Raw genomic sequence first — 19,677 nt, forward strand, 5'->3', positions numbered from 1 at the left:
CAAATACATTTACTGGAATTTATAGGAATTCAAAAACTGGAATAATATTTTCTGTGATTGAACAAGAGAGTGTTGACACATCCGTACAACGCTAGATATACCGCCAATGTGTTAATTATGGCCTGTCGCTCGGATTAGTTCAGAATTTATGCAGTGTAGATAGGTAGTATGCTTCTCAGGAACGTAAGTGAGAGAATTTTATGTACATGTAGAAAGTGGTACACATGATATTTTGGATAAAGCACAAGTGGGTGAATGAGCATTACCTCTGCATACCTTCCTCCTCTGGTTGGATTGTAAGGTGTATTTGCATGGTCATCACTAGATACTCTTCATGGCTGTACCTCCTACTTTACTCAATACACCTCACAGTTCAGCTATCCAGGACAAGGCCTATTTCGAGCTTTCGCCAATATATTAAAAAGTAAAGGTTATGTTATTCGACGTGTATTTACAATTTGACAAGCGTAAGATTTGATCCGAACATATTCAGTACTTATTGCCGAAAGGAAAATCTAGCAGCCTTTGAGTTACGTCCAGCTGAAGGCAGATTTACCGGAAAGTGTCCAAATGTACATCGATGTGTGCAGACGAGAGTGTCTGCACTCAACTTCAAATTGTAATGGAACGGCGAGTTCATCCCCGAAAACTTGAATCAATATCAATACAGATTTGGGGATGATTTATTGACCTAACTATTTAACGGTGGACAGTTTAATATCTGGAGGAGTTGTTCCCGAGACATAGGTTATTGTACCTTTTCTGTATACGTTTTACGCAGTATCTAAAGCGTTCATGTATCGTAAAACCGTTATGCGATGTCCTATCCGATCATTGACAGGTAAATAAACATAAATGCCATTTTTCTTTCTCAATAAATTAAAAATGTTTCGGAAGTCTTGATCACTAATTTGACGACAAACATCAATTTATGTAATATAGGTCAAGTATGCTTGACGTCACTAGTACTGGGACTGAAATATCTTTCATTGTGTCTTAAGTTGTCATAATATTTATATTACTTAGTGCATAATGTTGTTTTTGAAAACTGAAGACATAACTTAGCTCAAGATGCAGGAAAATTTTGTATGTTTTAATTACTATTTTAGTAAATTAGATAATGTGTTTGCTCCCTTTAATCTGTTGACGTTTTAGGTAAATCTTTGAAAAATTTCGAGGCTGAAGATGACCTGACAACACATTAGCTATAAAGAATTAAATCATTAGACCAAGATAATATCGAGAAAGCAAGCAAATCAATCAAAACAACTGCAACACCTAAGAATCCAAATAACACGTAAAAGTAAAAAGGAAAATATTGCAACATGTTAAAACAATACATTGAAGAAAACTGATCATTGATATGTGACTATACAAAAATGTCTGTTTATTTAACGATTATTCTATCCGAACACATTAATTATGATGTATAAGCCTTGATCACTAATTTAGCAACACACATCAATTTATGCAATATAGAAAATAGATTTTTGGCACAGTGGAGGCTTAGTTTGTAAAACTGTTAAAGTATCAATGAAAATAAAATACTAGCGAGTTTGAAAAGCAGATTTGCTCATGTGTATAACTTGTAAAATTTAAAAAATGCCATAGAAGCCAAAGGTTTGCCTACTATTTTATTATCGTACAGAAAAATGCCCCCCTCCCCCATAATCAAAACTGATTTGGAGGTGATGTGCTTGGCCTATTATTAAACTATGTTTTGTTGATGAGTGAATTTTTTCTTCCAGAAATATGATCTGCAACAAATATAATCTGATATGATTGTGTTCAATAAAATGTGTGATAAAAGTTAATAATTTAATTTTCTTGCTAGTCAATGTTCGCAATATATGAGGACTTATTTTCATCGTTGGATAACTATTATACAATAGAAATTATTTTGCTTCTTTCATAAATATTAAATGATGGGAATTATTTTCGTGGTTGTATAACTATTATATGGTATGAACTACTTTGCTCGTTGATGCTTTAAAATAACTGGAAATATTTTGCTCTTTTGATAATTTTATACAATGGGAAACAAATAGTATAAAAAACAAATTAATTGTTTGGTTAAAATCAACGATATCTAGTCCGCAATCCTCCTGGCGTTTGCACATGATGACCTCTTCTCTGTCCTTCATTCTGAGTGCTCTGAGACTGGATCCATGGCCAGTCGTTGTCAAACGTACAGGTAAACACAATGGCTATGTCAGACTTTTTGCTTCTGATGCTTCCGAAAGAAATTTCCCAGTCCATCATTGTAGCTTCATAAATTGTCGATGCATACATATTTGTCGGACTGTCTGTTAGTTTTATGGCGCCAGAACATGGCTTGTAGACAGGTGGGCTCGAGTTGCGAACTAAGCATTGAGGTTTGCATACACATCCACAAATGTCCCTTGCCGAAAAAATCGCCTCCGTTGGTGTACCACTTGGTTTCTTCACTCCAATGTAGACTACGGAAGACTGCACAGGTAGTCTACCGTCAATGATGGCATAGTCTGTGTATGTTCCATAATAGCTAATGCCATCTGAGGTTACATATATTGGTTTAGCTCCAGATTCATATTTCTGACATTGCTGATACTCTTTTGGATTGCCTGGTTGGGAGTAGTTATACAAGTACGATTCGGAGGGCGCGTGGTACACATCAAAACTAGCGTCAAGCTGTCCTGCAGTTACTGGAAAGGACGAAAACGTATACCCTTTCGGCCTAATGTGAACAATTTGCACAGGAATATATACCCAGAGCTTTGTGTCACAAACACCGTCAACAGAGTACACATTTTGCTTTGGCGTGTAGACATTGTCATAGATATCATTCACATCTGAAAATGGAACTCTTGATTGTCGCTTTCTTCTTTTCCCTGTTGCAGACGACACCTCAGAAGCAGATCTCGATACACACGTGTTTCTAGTAGTGTCACATCTTAGGTATCTCGAACCACAATCCGGGTTACTAGAGCTGCATGTTGGTGTTGGCTGATACCCATACCAGTTCCTTGTCCAATAGTCAGCAAAGCCATCGATGTTTCTATAGGCACTCAGTTCGTTTCCCCACATGAAGGAATTTGGACTCTGAATTGGTACTGTATTAGGATAGTCCGTTGTTGGATCAACATTGCACGCTGACCTTTGTCTGGTGCGAAACAATTCCCATATGTAATCTACATATGCATGATGGAGAAAGAAAGCTGGATCGAATGCTGCGTTAGGTAGTGTGCTCATGTCTCCTGTATTTCCCCCAACAAAAGTGTGCGGTCTGTTGTGATGGAATTCAATTATGCTGTTGAGAGGACGCCTTGGCGGAAACGACACATCTGCTGTACTACATAATCTTAGTACATTGTTGACATCATCATTTGAGATGAGTAGACCTCTTCTGTTAAGCATGACATCCCTGGTGAGGATAGAATTAGCGCCACCTGGCCAGCCAGCGAATGGACCAGACGTGACAAATCCACTTCTAGTGCCGAGAAAGAGATCCGACCAAAGGACTGAGTTGGCAGGGTCACCAGTCATGTAGAAATCTAGACTAGAGTTCCAGTAGGGAAGGGAGACTGTATTGTCATATCTTCGGAGAGCCTCTTCGAATCTGTAATAAACTGAGGACTTTCAGAGAATGTTTACATATATAATTAATGGAATACGGTGAATGTAATACTTTGTGGCATATTGTATTATTGAACTCATTTTGTAATTTTCACGCCTAACGATTGAATTTCAAATTTATATTACCGTAAAGCTGTAGAGATTTTTTATCATCTGTAAAACTGCGTGTAATGTGCAATATTCATATGTTCATGACTACGTGTGTTCTCCTTTACAATTTTATTTGCTACGTGCATCACAGCTCATCTGAGCAAATTATCAACCTTTGCGGTGTTTCGCCTCTTTCAAAACAAAAAATTGTATATCTTAAATACGTTAAAAGGACTATTGGCCCATTCAAGAGATTTATGGAATCTCGACATGTGTGGATTTACAGCAACAAGCTTGAAACTTTTCTTGCTCATATACCTACTCAGATTTCTGTATTTCACTATCAAGATGTGTAACCTTGCATTCGTAGACATGTCACTCTCGTGTTAAGAAGGGTGCGCACGAGAGAGAGAGAGAGAGCGAGAGAGAGAGAGAGAGAGAGAGAGAGAGAGAGAGAGAGTACCTCGCTAAATATACTCTGTGCCACCCCAAGAAAGCCGGACCATTGTGGAATTCCTGTAGAACATTTCTCCCAGGTATGTTTCTGTGATAACTTGCAAATCTCTGAAACTCTCCTGTCTGAGTAAAAAGTGGAAATAAAAATTAAAAACCAAATCAATGAATTCTGAGATATTTATTATTTATTATTTATTTTTGAGAAAATATGATTGCATTCTTAGAGAAGAATACTTTTCATAACTTTGTTGTCGCTAACTTGTGGAATAGTATTGTTATGTATATTTAATTTGCAATGCTTGTTAGTTTTTTATTCATTATATGCTAAGGATAATTGTTCAAATGAAATTCATTTTTTACCTTACCTAAAACATTGATTTTGGTTTTGTAAGCATCTTTATCTCAATCTGAGTCCAGAATATTAGAAATTCCTCATGAAATGCCGGGTCTTCCTGTTGTTTACCACCTTTTATATTATAATTCCAGTAACAGACCTTCTAATTATAGCTAAAATTTTATCATATAAACATTTGGAACCTTCCAAATCAAATGATCCATTAGAAAATGATAACTGTGATCAGAGGTCAAATAGAGGACTGTATAATCTTGTTTATCTAGAAATTATTCATTCATGCGGCAAGATATGAGCAGAATCAGTTGTATTATTGTTGTGTCCAGTATTTCATTTGGGCTGGAAATTATTTATCCAAATTATTTAATTCAAGTTATTCTTCTTTGGAAATATAAAGTGCTCAAAAATCAAATAAAGATATATTCTTGGATTGTATTATTGTAATTCAGCAAAAGGCAGTTGGCATATCACTACGACAGAGGCCATCACAGGCACATCAACACTTCCAGCCTTGGATTTATTTTTGAATATCACTTTAGTTTATTCATAACTATAATAATTAGGATTTGTGTTAGAAATTCTGGGATTATTTGGAATTGAATTCGCAATACCGTAAGTTCTTCCAGGGGAATAAATTATTTGTTGAATTTACAAAGCTTATTGGTATTTACCCTTTTCTTTACGTTTGTTTGAGACCATGAAGTCTTGGCAGTATATTATTTATTCGAATGTATCGGAACATTGATTATGTTCATTCTGAAGTTAATAAAAGTGAAGAAGTGGGAAAATATTGACATTTGTCTTAAATTCGCATAGATTCGCAAAACGCTGGATTGATATACCTAACCATATAATATTTTGGTGGAAATATATTGACTCTGCGTGGATTGCCTCGCATTATCAGCATAGGGAATTCGATAAAATGCACAAAAGAAAATACACACAAAGTAACATGAAAATCTACTAACCATATCCTCACTCATTCACAAAGTAACATGACAATCGCCTAACATTATCTTCACTCCTTCATAACAAAGGGGCGCTCTACAGCTTTTACGTACGTCTAAGAGACTAACTTGTGTAAGGTGTAATTGTTTCCATTTCAATAAAGGGAAGGTGGCGTTTCTATATGCTATTTTCATGTAAAGGGGTTGAGAAATTGTACATGATCTAAGCACACACCTACCAAAATGTCTGCTCCCATGTGCTCGGAAAATCAGCTTAAATTAGTCTAAATTAATTTACCTTTAGCAGTTATTAAACTAGGGAAAACGATTTTTTCCAACCTAGACAATACCAGCTTCTGATAATGCAATGAAGTAATTACAAACTACACTAAAATTTCAAGTTATGGGTTTGTTTATTACAAATTAACTTTGAAAACCAGTAGTGCAAATGACATGAGAAGCCATCAGTTTTTTTAAAGGTGCACATCTGAAGTAAGGCCAAGCTATTTAATCTACAACCCAAATTACACACATCAATTAAACACCAAAATAAAGGGAATCATGTTTTCTTTTCAAAAATACCTAAGATGTACAAGGTATTTTGCAATAGTTAGGATAAACAGTGAGGAAATCCATGGAAATTCTTTTTCCTTAAATATCTAACGCAATGTAAAATACGAAACTGTAGAGCGCCACCAAATTTTGTTAGTTTATATAGCATAATCTGACATTTCCCACCCTTCTCATGGCGTTTAAAGCCGCGTGGAATCTATTTCTCTCATCGTCAGTCAAGGTTCTATATTCCTTTCGAGTTCTGTACCCTGATGGTGGTGACGTGACTGGGGTTGTAGCTTGTCGTTTGGCCCTTGGCTGATCCCCTACTCCGGTAATGTTTACCCAGGTCCAAGACAGTTTGCTGTTTTTGATGTTCTGTACGTCTATACAGTGCCTAAAAATGTGTTCTCCTACTTCCTCCGTTATGTCTGTCACTTTTTGGAAACTATCGAGACAGGAGAACAGATGGTCGGGCCAAGACATGTATTGTAAATCTGCCGTGACAAGTAACGGCAACGCAGTGACAAACAGCAAGAGCGTAATGGGTGACATTCTGAAAAGACATTTTAGAAAAGAGGATAATACATGATGTTTAATATTGTTAACTTCTTCGATTGAGAGAGAGAGAGAGAGAGAGAGAGGGAGAGAGAGTTCTTCGGTAAACATTCTTACATCATGACACATTTGCTTTAGAGTTTCGATAAACTCGTATGACTATTATAGTGTAAATCAGTTTTCTTTTATCTTATTTCTTGCTAAGCTGTCCGACAAGATTTGGTGTTTGCAACTTTACAAACAAGCTTGTTCTAAACAATTCTTAGAACAAATATTACCCAGGTATGCTTCTTGTTGTCAAATTGTCATTCCTAAATTTTATTTACATATGTCAGTATTATATCCAATTATACTTCTTCTTGTCAAATTGTCAACCCTAAATTTTATTTACATACGTCAGCATTATATCCAAGTATACTTCTTACTGTCAAATCGTCATCCCTAAATTTTATTTACATATGTCAGCATTATACCCAAACATAATTCTTGTTGTCAAATTTTTATAAATTGTATTTACATATGTCAGCATCATCGACATTATTCGGCAGAAATATGAAGCTCAAAAAATTCTTCAACCGAATTCTCAACAGTTTGAACATACAATACAAGCTTAAACTCAAACAGTTTGAACTTAAAATGCAAGCTTAAACTCAGACAGTTTGAACACAGAATAATAGAATACAAGCTTAAAATCAGACGCTTTGAACATAAAATACGTACTTAAGCTCCAACAGTTTGAACATAAAATACATGCTTAAACTCAAACAGTTTGAACATAAAATAAGTGCTTAAACTCAGGCTGTTAGAACATAAAATCCGTGCTTAAACTCAGTTTAAAAATAAAATACGTGCTTAAACTGAAACATTTAGAACAAAGAAAACAAGCTTAAACTCAAACAGTTTGAACATAAAATACGCGCTTAAACTTAGACAGTTTGAACATAGAATACGTGCTTAAACTCAGACAGTTTGAATATAGAATACGTGCTTAAACACAGACAGTTTGAACATAGAATACATGCTTAAACTCAGACAGTTTGAACATAAAATACATGCTTAAACTCAATTTGAAAATAAAATACATGCTTAAACTCAGACAGTTTGAACACAGAATACATGCTTAAACTCAGTTAGAACATAGAATACGTGCTTAAACTCAGTTTGAACATAGAATACATGCTTAAACTCAGACAGAACATAAAATACATGCTTAAACTCAGACAATTTGAACATAAAATACATGCTTAAACTCAGTTAAAACATAGAATACGTGCTTAAACTCAGACACTTTGAACATAAATACATGCTTAAGCTCAGACAATTAGAACATAGGATATAAGCTTACACTCAAACAGTTTGAACATAAAATAAAAGCTTAAACTCAAACAGCTTGAACATAGAATGCAAGCTTACACTCAAACAGTTTGAACATAAAATAAAAGCTTAAACTCAAACAGCTTGAACATAGAATGCAAGCTTACACTCAAACAGTTTGAACATAAAATAAAAGCTTAAACTCAAACAGCTTGAACATAGAATGCAAGCTTACACTCAAACAGTTTGAACATAAAATACATGTTTAAGCTCAGACAACTGAACATAAAATACGTGCTTAAACTCAACAGTTTGAACATAACATACATGCTCAAACTCAAACAGTTTGAATTTGCTATTTTGGCCAAGAATAAATTTAAGATGGTAGATCTTTAAAGCGTTTTCTGACTTCACCTTCTCTAAATGAATAGTATGTGAGTAATCAGAATACCACATGTGAAGTTGATTATTTTAGTTTCCCTTTCATGTTCGAGCTAAAAAGAGCTGGAGAATACGACCCGTCGTCGTGGCTGCGATATGAAGTAATGTGAGCGGTGAAAAACCATGTTGGGACGTTTTCAGTTTTGTTTCATGCAATATTTTATCTGCTTTAATATGGACAATATTGTGTTTGCATAGTACCGTATATTAATGAGCTATGCTTTGTGTCATTTGCATGATATCGTGTCTTACTGAATTAAATCGTGTGCCGTTTGTATCCTGTCGTCTATTACTGAACTATGTCATGTGCCATTTTTAAATTAGTATTATACAAAAATTTCTAGTTTTGTTCATGTTGCTTGGTTTACCCTATTCAGAGGAAGTTCTATTCAGCTTTGCAATGTATTAAGAGTGGATACGGTAATCGCTCTTGCATAGTGATAACAGCATGAGAAACTTCTTCAGAACACATTTAATCTCAAATCATACAAAACGAACTTTTACAAAATATTAATAAAACAGAAAGACTGCAGGCCAGTGACGACAATTATATATATTATAATTTATAGCATTAAACGAATAATTTGTGCAAAAGCAAAGGCGTTTAATATGAACTTTTAAACAGAGTGACAGGACGATAAACTGACTCTGAAGGTTCAAGATTATAATTACCTACCAGCTAATCGTCATTGATAGGATTGCATTAAATATGACACACGTGTACACTACTTATGTTTAGAAATCGTAACTGGATGAGTTTGTCATCGGATACATGGCAACCATGTTGTAGAGTTCAATCCATCATTCTATGTCAATGATCTGGATAAACGCTAAGAAGTTTAAATCGATATAACGAGTTGGGTATCCTCATATTTAGATTTTTTGAGCACAAAATGTATATCTTTTGCGAGTTCTGCATCTACATAAAACAAGGGTGCATTACTCAACCCATGACCTTTAAAAAATATCAATAGAACATTAATGACACCATCAATACTGTTATCCTTTGCTATTGTGAATGTTGTTGTCGCGGTTCTTGGGAACGTGCCAGCATAATTGTTTATATATGACAAATATACTCTATTCAAGAAAAAGTAATGATGAATCTACAGATTCCAGGTTATGATTTTCATTAAAAATAAAAAAGTAGTTCGTTCTTTTCTGATTCTGTACGAGTTGTGTGTGAACATGCCAATGGCAAATAAAAATAGAACAAAACCAATTATATAGAAATATATGTTGTAATTATAGACCATGTTGTAGAATTCTATGTTTATCAATATACAGTACCTGCAAAAATTAAAAAGAGCAAATATGAGAACTTGGGGCTAATGACAACTAATGAGAACGCGAGGAAATTCACTTCTTGGAACGTCAGCATTGAGTCAACATTTCGCGGTCCTATGATCATTAAATTTCGGCTTCTATCTTGCTTATCAGACTAACAAAAATATTGAAAATGGCACAACTCTTAAATTGAAATTGCGATTAATAGAGTGAAAACAAGATTAAATGTCATTTTGTCCCTTTCATGGTATTAACAGTAAAGGTGTTTTCTTGCATATTCTTATGCAGAATAGTGACTAAACGATTTGCTATATGTTAGTGGAAGTAGACTAGTTTATCAGTCATGTATATTAAGTAGTATATGAAAGCATAACTCCTGACCGGCCACACGTCCAGGTATTAAGCTAAACTGTTGGAATATGAGAGTGGGAGGGGTTATCTGACGTGTGATCAGGGAAGTATTATCAGATAAACATAATTTCAAATCCAAATTAGCTGATCACATTTCATTAGAAGAATATATAAGAGAAGGTGTAAAAGCTGAGCATACTTCGTCTACCCGTGTCACCCAGTAGTAGCATAATTACTCTAATAAAATCATGAACTTCTAATGCTAGTTTAGCACAACAAGAGGCAATTTCTTTAACCGGCGAATCCAGCGAACGTGGCAAATTCATATCTGGGTCAAAGGTGTGCTTTCTGGAATGAGAAGTAGTCACTGTCTGTGCAGCTGCCACCCAACCCAACGGGAAAAGGTCTCTCCTTAGCAAGGCCATGTCATGCAAATGGAAACTAGAGAAGACAGAATGGACGTGCCAGTCAGCTGACTCCGTTGTGTCCCGAATTGAGACATTACATTCAAGATCAGGCTCATGTAAGTCGCTCGTATTTCGTGAACTGAAATTTTCACTAGTGTACCGGATCCTGTGATAATTCATAGTACACTGATTGAATAACTCCTTTTAGGACAGCACGTGCGGGGTTATTTCTTGTGATCCTGTCTTCATCAATAGGAATATTAGGAACAGTCTTTCACAGATGATGCCTATATTATCCGTGTTTCTCATGTAACATCTAAGAGTACTAGAGGGTCCTAAATCTTTCCTTCACTTGACAGATCGATCAAGAAGACTGAATAAATAGTCATGGTTGATTCACTAGTTACAGCTAGCTGCTCATATTTAGGAACCAGGTCGTGTCATTATAAAGACTGAACCATCAGATCAGAACTGCGAGTAGTTAGGAGCTACATATATCATATGTACACTCTACATGTTCAAGTTGTCGTTTTCGTAAACTTTCAGTTGTGGATGCTGGTTGCTTCAGTGTGAGTATGGGGGATGGGGTGGGGGGAGACGGTGGTTCAAACTTAGTTGAGTTTGGCCATGTCAAACCCCGGGCTAGATTCCATTGCCAATAATGAGAGTGAGTGGATACATCAGAATTCGACCGAAATTTTGAGATTACCAATGCTGCGACTGTTATGTATGTTTAATTTGTATTATTTGTTGGATTTATGATTATATGTTACATACATTTATATGTTGTACTTGACCTTGTCCAAAATCATGTTCACTGGGTATCTGACAACGGACATTAATTTGTAAACAACATAATACAAGGCAAATATTTATCTGTATATGTAGATTAAATATTAGAATCATTATCAATGGAGTCGAACATGTTTATCTTAATCTTAGTCAAAGAGATTGGAATTAAAAAATGTAAAACCCTGTTGTACCTGATGTTTCCCATGTTGTATATTATAATTTTAGTAATAGCTCTTATAGTGTTGACAACTTAATATTCTAAAAATGAACTTTTGACCCCCTCATCCTGGTTCTTTTTTGTGCCTTATGTTGCCCCATGTTCTTTGTTATCATTTTAGTCATAGAAAGTATCTTCTTGACAACTTAATGTTCTAGAAATGAACTTTTGACCCTCATCCTGGCTCTATGTTTGTGCCCTAGCTTTTATATACTATTATTTACATGATAAATTATTCATTCTTAAATTAACATCTTTAGCAGAATCAATCTTATTATTGTCTTCAGTATTTCGTTTAGCTGGAATTATTCAAGTTATTATTCACTGGAATGCACGCACCAGTCCATATTACATCACGACTAAACACACATCACCAAAAAAAATGTAATGCTACTGAGTCGGTAGCAGACATACTCGCATGGAGACTTATTATTAATTCTCATCTATTTACACAGCCATTCCGGAATCCTATGAAATAAATCAAGCTATATAAGTTTAATTATAGAGAATTACAAATATAAACCAAAACAGAGCTAAAATGGCTATCCCTGGATTATACAGGAGAACGCTTGATAATACTAGGCAGAATTAAAACTGAATACGAATACTAATATCATACGTGTTAGATTTTTAATTCGTACTCTACGGGGATTCGACCCCAGGTCCGCGGGTGAATGGCATCCATCGCCTTGCCTGCACGCACCAGTCCATATTCTCTTATCTGCATGATAATATTATTTACATAACTTAAAAATTGTTTTCTACTCCTGATCAGAGAGAATTTTTATTATTATTTCACAGAGTGATCTCTGTTCATTTATTAAACTTTGGGGTATTTTGACAAACAATACATACAAGCTCCGTCATTACTTTTGGAATTCTAGGTTGGACGTCAGCGCAGTCCGAAATTGATAGGAGAAAATTAATGATTTAACACGTATTACGTTTGATGCGTAATTATTTATATGCAAAACGTGTTTAACTTTGCGTTATTGTGCTTCTTTTTGGGCTGATGCAAGTCAAAGTACGTGCTAATTTCATTTTATATGATACGTTGAAGAAGTTTGATTTCCGTCAGTATCGAACTGACTAATGCAGTTTTCCTAAATTCTCGACGAACAAAAATGAAATGAAGTAGTAAGGTCGACAACTGATGGTTTTAAAAGTGGCCTCAAAAGAGTTCGAATGTCTTGATAGATTTTCTTCAGTACACTAATCCTCTAGACCTGCCTTATTTTTGCAGTCAGCTGATACAAGACAAGACAGAACCTATGAGGTAAAATATGGGCTGCTGTTCCTCAAACAGAGCTCTATATCTGTATTAGATTAAGGAATGTGCATACAGACTTGATAATAATTTTGCTGCATGTCCTTAATTGTGTAGCTGAAACTCTTTCTGAGATGTCGGGGCTGATAACGTTTCACTCAGCATGCACGTTAGGTTATTTAACGCTGACGATCAGCTGAAACTGCAATATCTTCTAGGTAAAAGGTTACCAGCTCTCTCTCTCTCTCTCTCAACAAAGAAAAATATGCAATTTTGAAATACTCTTCCACCTTTCCTAACTATCATTACTTTTGTTTCGACTTATTCGACTTATACCAGGGCCCAGCAACGTGGAATGAATTGCCCACTGAACTTAGACACAAAGACACAGTGATCATATTCAAGAGAGCCCTCAAAACTCACTTATTTCGACTGCAAGAACAAACTTAAAGACCTAATAATGTATCCTACCTTAAATATTCTCAGCATGTTTTTTAATGTTTTCTAATTTCATGGTGTTTGTTTTTGTAATCATATCATTATATGTTTTTTATCTTAAAGGTGTTGTCTAATGTTGTAAAGCGCTTAGAGCTTCTAAAGATTAGGCGCTATACAAAGTCCTCATTACACTGGTCAACAGTGAAATCATTACTGACTTGAAAAGGCCCTAATCTGTAGTATTTTGGTGTGCCGAACACGAATATAACCGTGAAAAATTTGTATTGGCTCTCGTTTTGAAGATATTCATATACCTCATTTTCTATGTTTCACTGTGTAAATTTCTCCAGTAGGACTGCAGCAACATCCGGAATAATGATGTAACATTGCATAATACCATCATGCTCACATCATCCACAGTTGATTGCATCATTTTCTGATGCAATGCAATACTAATGCCATGCGGCTGCTGAAGTAAGTTGACGTCAGCAGTGTACTATACATGTGTAGGCCTATTATACTAATGCCAGGCGGCTGCTGAAGCTGACGTAAGCAGTGTACTATATAAAGCCCAATCAGATAGGTTCAGCATTTAAAATATTTTAGACGTTGTGCGAGACAGTTCAAGCTACTGTTACATAAAACTTATTATTTTATCCATTTACGTACAATAAAGAACAGTAATGCCTCGAAAGTGTGTTAATACCGCGGACAATTTTTGCTATATTTGTGGGGAAGTGACATTTGCCAACCAGAAGAAAAGTATCAATTCTCAAGTGAAGAAGGCATATCATTTTTACTTCGGATGCAAGGTTGGTGACCAAGACAAGCCTTGGGCTCCGCATATATGCTGTGCTACATGTACAACACAGCTTTCACAGTGGTTGAATTGCAAAAGGTCATCAATGCCGTTTGCAGTCCCAATGGTGTGGAGAGAGCCAAGCAACCACCTAAATGACTGTTACTTCTGCTTGGTTCCTCCTCTTTCCGGCGGAATAACGAAGCGAAAGAAGTCGAGAATAGTCTACCCAAACATTCCGTCTGCATTGAGACCAGTTCCACATGGTGAGGGACTTCCTATTCCAGAACCTCCAGCAGAATATTCTCTTGATTCATCTGACGAAGACAAAGGTGAGTCGACCTGTTCTTCTCCTGGTCCATCAGCATGCAGTGATCCAGATTTTCACTGTGGTGCATCATCAACCCCACACAGAATAACACAGGAAGAACTAAATGACCTGATTCGTGATTTGGACTTATCAAAGAACAAGGCAGAATTGCTAGGATCAAGACTCCAACAATGGAATCTTCTAGAAGAAGATGTCACAATTACTGCATATCGAAAGCGCCACCAGCAATTGGAGCCTTTCTTCAGAAAGGAAAGTAATCTGATATTCTGTTCCGATATTGAGGGCCTCATGAATGCTTTAAAAATCACTCATGACCCACAAGAATGGAGACTATTTGTGGACTCTTCGAAACTGAGTCTCAAGGCTGTGCTTTTGCACAATGGAAACATTCTTCCATCTATTCCAGTAGCGTATGCTGTCCACATGAAAGAGACATACGATAACTTAAGGCAGCTACTGAATTCCATTGAGTATAACAAGTACAGCTGGCACCTCTGTGGTGATTTGAAGGTAGTTGCCCTTTTAATGGGACTGCAGCAAGGATATACAAAATACGTGTGTTTCTTATGCGAGTGGGATAGCCGAGCAAGGGAAATGCACTACATGAGGAAGGAATGGACTCACAGGCAGAATGTAGCCATTGGAGAGAAGAATATCCAACACCCAGCTCTGGTTGAGGCTCAGAAAATCTTGCTACCACCCCTTCACATCAAACTAGGTTTGATGAAGAACTTCGTGAAAGCCATTGACCGGACTTTGCCAGCATTCCGATACCTGCATGAAAAATTCCCTCGACTCAGCGAAGCAAAGATTAAAGAGGGAGTTTTTGTGGGTCCTCAGATTCGAGAGCTTTTCAAAGATGACCGGTTCAACAACTTGCTGGAAGGTGACGCGAAACAAGCATGGAATGCTTTTCGCCTAGTTTCTACAAACTTCCTCGGAAATGTTAGGGCAGAAAACTATAAGGAACTAGTAGAAGACATGTTGATGAAGTATAAGAAACTTGGCTGCAATATGTCTCTAAAGATTCACTTCCTTCATTCCCATTTGGATTTCTTTCCTAGCAACTGTGGTATTGTTAGTGATGAACACGGCGAACGTTTTCATCAAGATATCGCAACAATGGAACAAAGATACCAGGGAAAATGGTCCACTACAATGCTGGCTGACTACTGCTGGACACTCCTCAGAGATGCTCCCGAACAGCTGTACAAGAGACAGGCGAAGAAATCTAAGATGTAGTCAATGACTTGATTTTTTATAGGTAGGCTATTACAGTTGACCTTTTACTATTGGAATGCATTTCGTTATGTAAACATTAATTTCTTGCAGATTACAAAAAAACTAGAGCCAATTTTGCAATTTGACTGTCATATTCGTGTTCAGCACATAAAAATTGATAAGAATTGACTAATTTTATTTCAGTAACATGACTTTTGTAAAAATTTGTTGTCCAGTGTTATTATTATTTACCAATAATGTCCATATATCACAGTACAATTTTCAAGTACCACATCCTTTCTACACAAGAAATTGCTGAGTCAGAAAAAAAAATCATTATCATCAGTGTATGTTAATACAAACATAGTTATATCCCATCAACACCTGTAAGGTAAAATATGGGCTGCTGTTCCCCAAACAAAGCTATGTATCTGTATTAGATTAAGGAATGTGCATACAGACTTGATAATAATTTTGCTGCATGTCCTTAACTGTGTAGCTGAAACTCTTTCTGAGATGTCACACCAGATAGGTTCCTATCATTCATATACAAAGCAAATAAAAATTGAAACATAAGTAAACCTACGAAGCATGAATATTCTTCGCTAAATGCATTCCGATATTTAACCTTTGACCTTAGATACATATCTTGAATAATATTAACCGCAAGATATTCTTGGACTACAGCTATGAAGATATTTACACATAAATGTGACTCTACAACGGATATATATATATATATATATATATATATATATATATATATATATATATATATATATATATATATATATATATATATATATATATATATATATATATATATATATATATATATATATATATATAAAACTGGGTTGGAGGTGAGCCAGTCAGAGGCTCCGTGACAGTTGAAATTGCCACATGTAGACTTTCTGAGGTTCTTCAAAACTGTTATTGTTAGAAACGCAGACAATTCTAGCTTGGCAAATTTCAAACAGGCAGCTAAAATTAACGAGCTTCATTCATGGGGGGGGGTGGATACAGGATTTTTTTTTAAATAAAAAGAAGCTCTTAACGGCTTAAGGGTGAAACAAAACAATGGTAATAATTAAGTGATTTATGGTAATATAAAGCCATTATTTTCTACACTTTAAATAGGGAAATCGTGTACTAAATTTGGATTTAAAAAAATGATTTCATTTCTTCAGGAAAGAAAGAAAGGAAAATCTCTTTGTTCTTTATTTATTTTGATAGATCATCGAGCCATTTGACGGTTTAGAGGACACAATTTGTCCTTTACTTTAAACAACAAAGATTTCTCTCGTTATTGTTTTACTTTTTATATGCTATCAATCACGCCATGATTATCCGTCTCCTATATTTCCAGACTAATCTGATCATTAAAACATAGCGGGAAACAGAAAACAGTCAATCATGTTTTGACATCTTACACTTATGCATCACCAAAATATAGCAGGAAACAGAAATTAGTCAATCATGTGTTGACGTATTACACTTATGCATCACCAAAAGATAATGGGAAGGAGATAAAAGAAAATGAAAAAGTCGTTTCCGCTACAATCTCCATAATACATGCATTGCATGCTCTGCTTATCAGCGTGTTCAAAAATAAATAATGTCATATTCAAGTGTAAACGGGAACACTTGTGAATGAATATCAACGTTTCCATTAGGATGACGTCTACTCTTGCTCCACACCAGATAGGACCCTACTTTCCTCTCTCTCCCATATATATATATATATATATATATATATATATATATATATATATATATATATATATATATATATATATATATATATATATATATATATAATCGAAGTATCAGTAATCTCTTTAAGGTATTTTCTGTGAATTGGTCTCTCTGACTTCCAATATTTTCAAATAATATATACATCTTGTAATTACAATTGACTGTAGATGTGAGCTTTCGAAAGAAATGGTAAATTCATACATTTAAAATTCGATCATGAAAAGGTACATGAGAAATATCTAGTAGACATTATCGTTATGTAATTGCCATTTTTTGTGTAGATTTGGATGTGGATGCACCCTTCCCTCTTTATTACTTTTTGCAGAAAGTTGTCATAAGCCAAGTAAGATATAAGATGTGTAAATCATATGGTTTTAGTTTACATAAAATCATGCGTTTAAAATAAATAGATAAATAAATCCGACAAAATACTGTTAGTAGCTGGGGTTGGGGTGGGGTGATTGTCTTGATTTAGCGTGAAATAGCAACACTTCTGCGGTTACATATTGCCTTGGAAACTGGATTATATCGTCTTAAACAAATAGCCTGATATCTAAAACAAGTCTGTCGACAAACTCATTTATCGCAGAAAGAAAAAGATAAGCTGATCTCAATGAACTAATTGGATGGACGTTTAAAATTTAATGCATTCAATGTATCAGAACAAACTATAATGCTTCACCTTATTTACTCGGTTACACTATGAAAAGTAGTCCATATATCAACCCTCCAAATCTGTGTTGATACTGATGGAGGATACTGTGAAAGGTAGTCCCATAAACCAACCCACCCCCCAAATCTGTGTTGATACTGATGGACTGCCAATCAATATCATCACGGGTGAGGGACTGATTTATCGGCCTATGTGAAAGTCAGATAAGGCCTTTGGCATCGTTCTAAAGGCTCTTTCAAGTGAATATGACAACTCGTACACGGAACTGTCAGAGGGATGTTTTGTAATCAGACGTTATTGGATTATCTATACAAACCCTATAGGTTACATTTCTACATAGATTAGTGCTTTACTGTTTTGGACCTAAAAGGACACTTTTGTACAAAAGAACACGTAGTTTGAATCAGCTATACACATTTCACAATTCCTTTCCAACTGAGTACATTATGAGAATCTGATAACGAGGTTTGAATATGGAACACAATGGTGGGTGTGTAAGGCTACGTATAACAACATGTGAACAATTAATTTGGCCTGGATTCTATTTTCATACAGAGTGGCAGATGGACAGACAGACAAATATAGGAATGGACTGGAAAACAGACATATACGAAACGAAAATTAAACTAGCGACAGGGGCGATGGAACGGTCGAAATAAATCCATTGTAAATCGTATAAGACTTTAAGCGCATGCTAATTAACTCAAAGGTAGCGTTATGTTTATTTAAATATTCCGATTCCAGTGGAATAATATATTTTGTGCAGCATCAAATATTTTACCTATATACGATGAAAACTACAACACATTACCTTAAACTGCAACAACACATTTGTTTTAGTATGTAGGGCTGTCAGAATTAAGGTTTAAGTTACATTAGACGCATTTTAAAAGATGACCATACTTACGAATAGTTATATTTATAAACCAAAGACGATCAATTCTGGATATAAGGATCATGACTCGTGTACGCTTTACTTTCAAATGGGATTACGAAACGTTTTTCTCAGTATCTCGAAAACTAGAATCCCTTCTCCAGTAAAAAAAACTGCATTCTGAACCTCTTTTAATGTTTTTTTTTTTTTTTAAATATGTTAAAATCTCTCTCTCTCTCCTCAAAGGTATGTATGTATGTATGTACGTACGTATGTATGAACAGAGGAAGAAGGTTGTCCAGAACCTTCTTCCTCTGTTTTCTAATACATACATACATACATACATACATACATACCTATATGTGGACTTGCCTACCTACATATATACATATAACATACACATAAATTGATAGATAGATAGAGATAGACATATATATATATATATATATATATATATATATATATATATATATATATATATATATATATATATATAGGTAGAATTCTAACCTTGCTTAAGTGTCTTTAGTAGTCTTGTGCATCGGAGATAATAGCTAGACACAATCAACGTCCAGATTTATATGTCAAATCAAATTTGCATGTCTTGACGTAATATTTGTATTATTTTCCTTGTAAAAGATAATTAAAATTAAGATCGTCAATCATTTTGTAATGTATATCCTGCAACGTTCCTCTGACAATTATGTAAGTACTATGTACGACGGAATTAAATTGTATATAATAGGTCGTGTTTAGAGCCTATCCCAAGCCACAAATATATTAAAACTAACGATAACAATATTCACTGTTTTTTTTTTAGATATGATTAGTTGGTTACAAACAATGTGTCTATTACCTGCATACTTTCTTACTGGCTGCATGCAGGACGTCATTTCAACTTTTCTTTTTTTTTGGGGGGGGGGCGCAAAACTTGATG

At 35.2% G+C, this 19,677-nt stretch overlaps 1 protein-coding gene across 1 annotated transcript; it reads right to left on the bottom strand.

The window, feature by feature from the left end:
* Window positions 1-667: 667 nt before the first annotated feature.
* On the bottom strand, window positions 668-19,412 carry LOC149783034 (uncharacterized). The gene is made up of 4 exons (XM_089934624.1): window positions 19,251-19,412; window positions 6,199-6,568; window positions 4,169-4,284; window positions 668-3,598 (listed from the first exon to the last, which is right to left on the bottom strand). Exons 2-4 carry the CDS (start codon window positions 6,565-6,567, stop codon window positions 2,080-2,082), a joined length of 2,004 nt encoding a protein of 667 aa, XP_089790750.1. The 5' UTR covers window position 6,568; window positions 19,251-19,412; the 3' UTR covers window positions 668-2,079.
* Window positions 19,413-19,677: the final 265 nt, after the last annotated feature.

This window comes from Sinohyriopsis cumingii, chromosome 15, assembly GCF_028554795.1.
Source record: "Sinohyriopsis cumingii isolate HCF-2022 chromosome 15, ASM2855479v2, whole genome shotgun sequence".
Taxonomy (NCBI): domain Eukaryota; kingdom Metazoa; phylum Mollusca; class Bivalvia; order Unionida; family Unionidae; genus Sinohyriopsis; species Sinohyriopsis cumingii.

Excerpts from the sequence above, each read along its gene's own strand:
- LOC149783034 (XM_089934624.1), bottom strand. The coding sequence starts at position 6,567 with ATGTCACCCATTACGCTCTTGCTGTTTGTCACTGCGTTGCCGTTACTT. Across the intron at positions 4,285-6,198 it reads CTTTAAACGCCATGAGAAGG|ACAGGAGAGTTTCAGAGATT; the intron begins GTGGGAAATGTC and ends CTTTTTACTCAG. Across the intron at positions 3,599-4,168 it reads CACAGAGTATATTTAGCGAG|ATTCGAAGAGGCTCTCCGAA; the intron begins GTACTCTCTCTC and ends AGTTTATTACAG.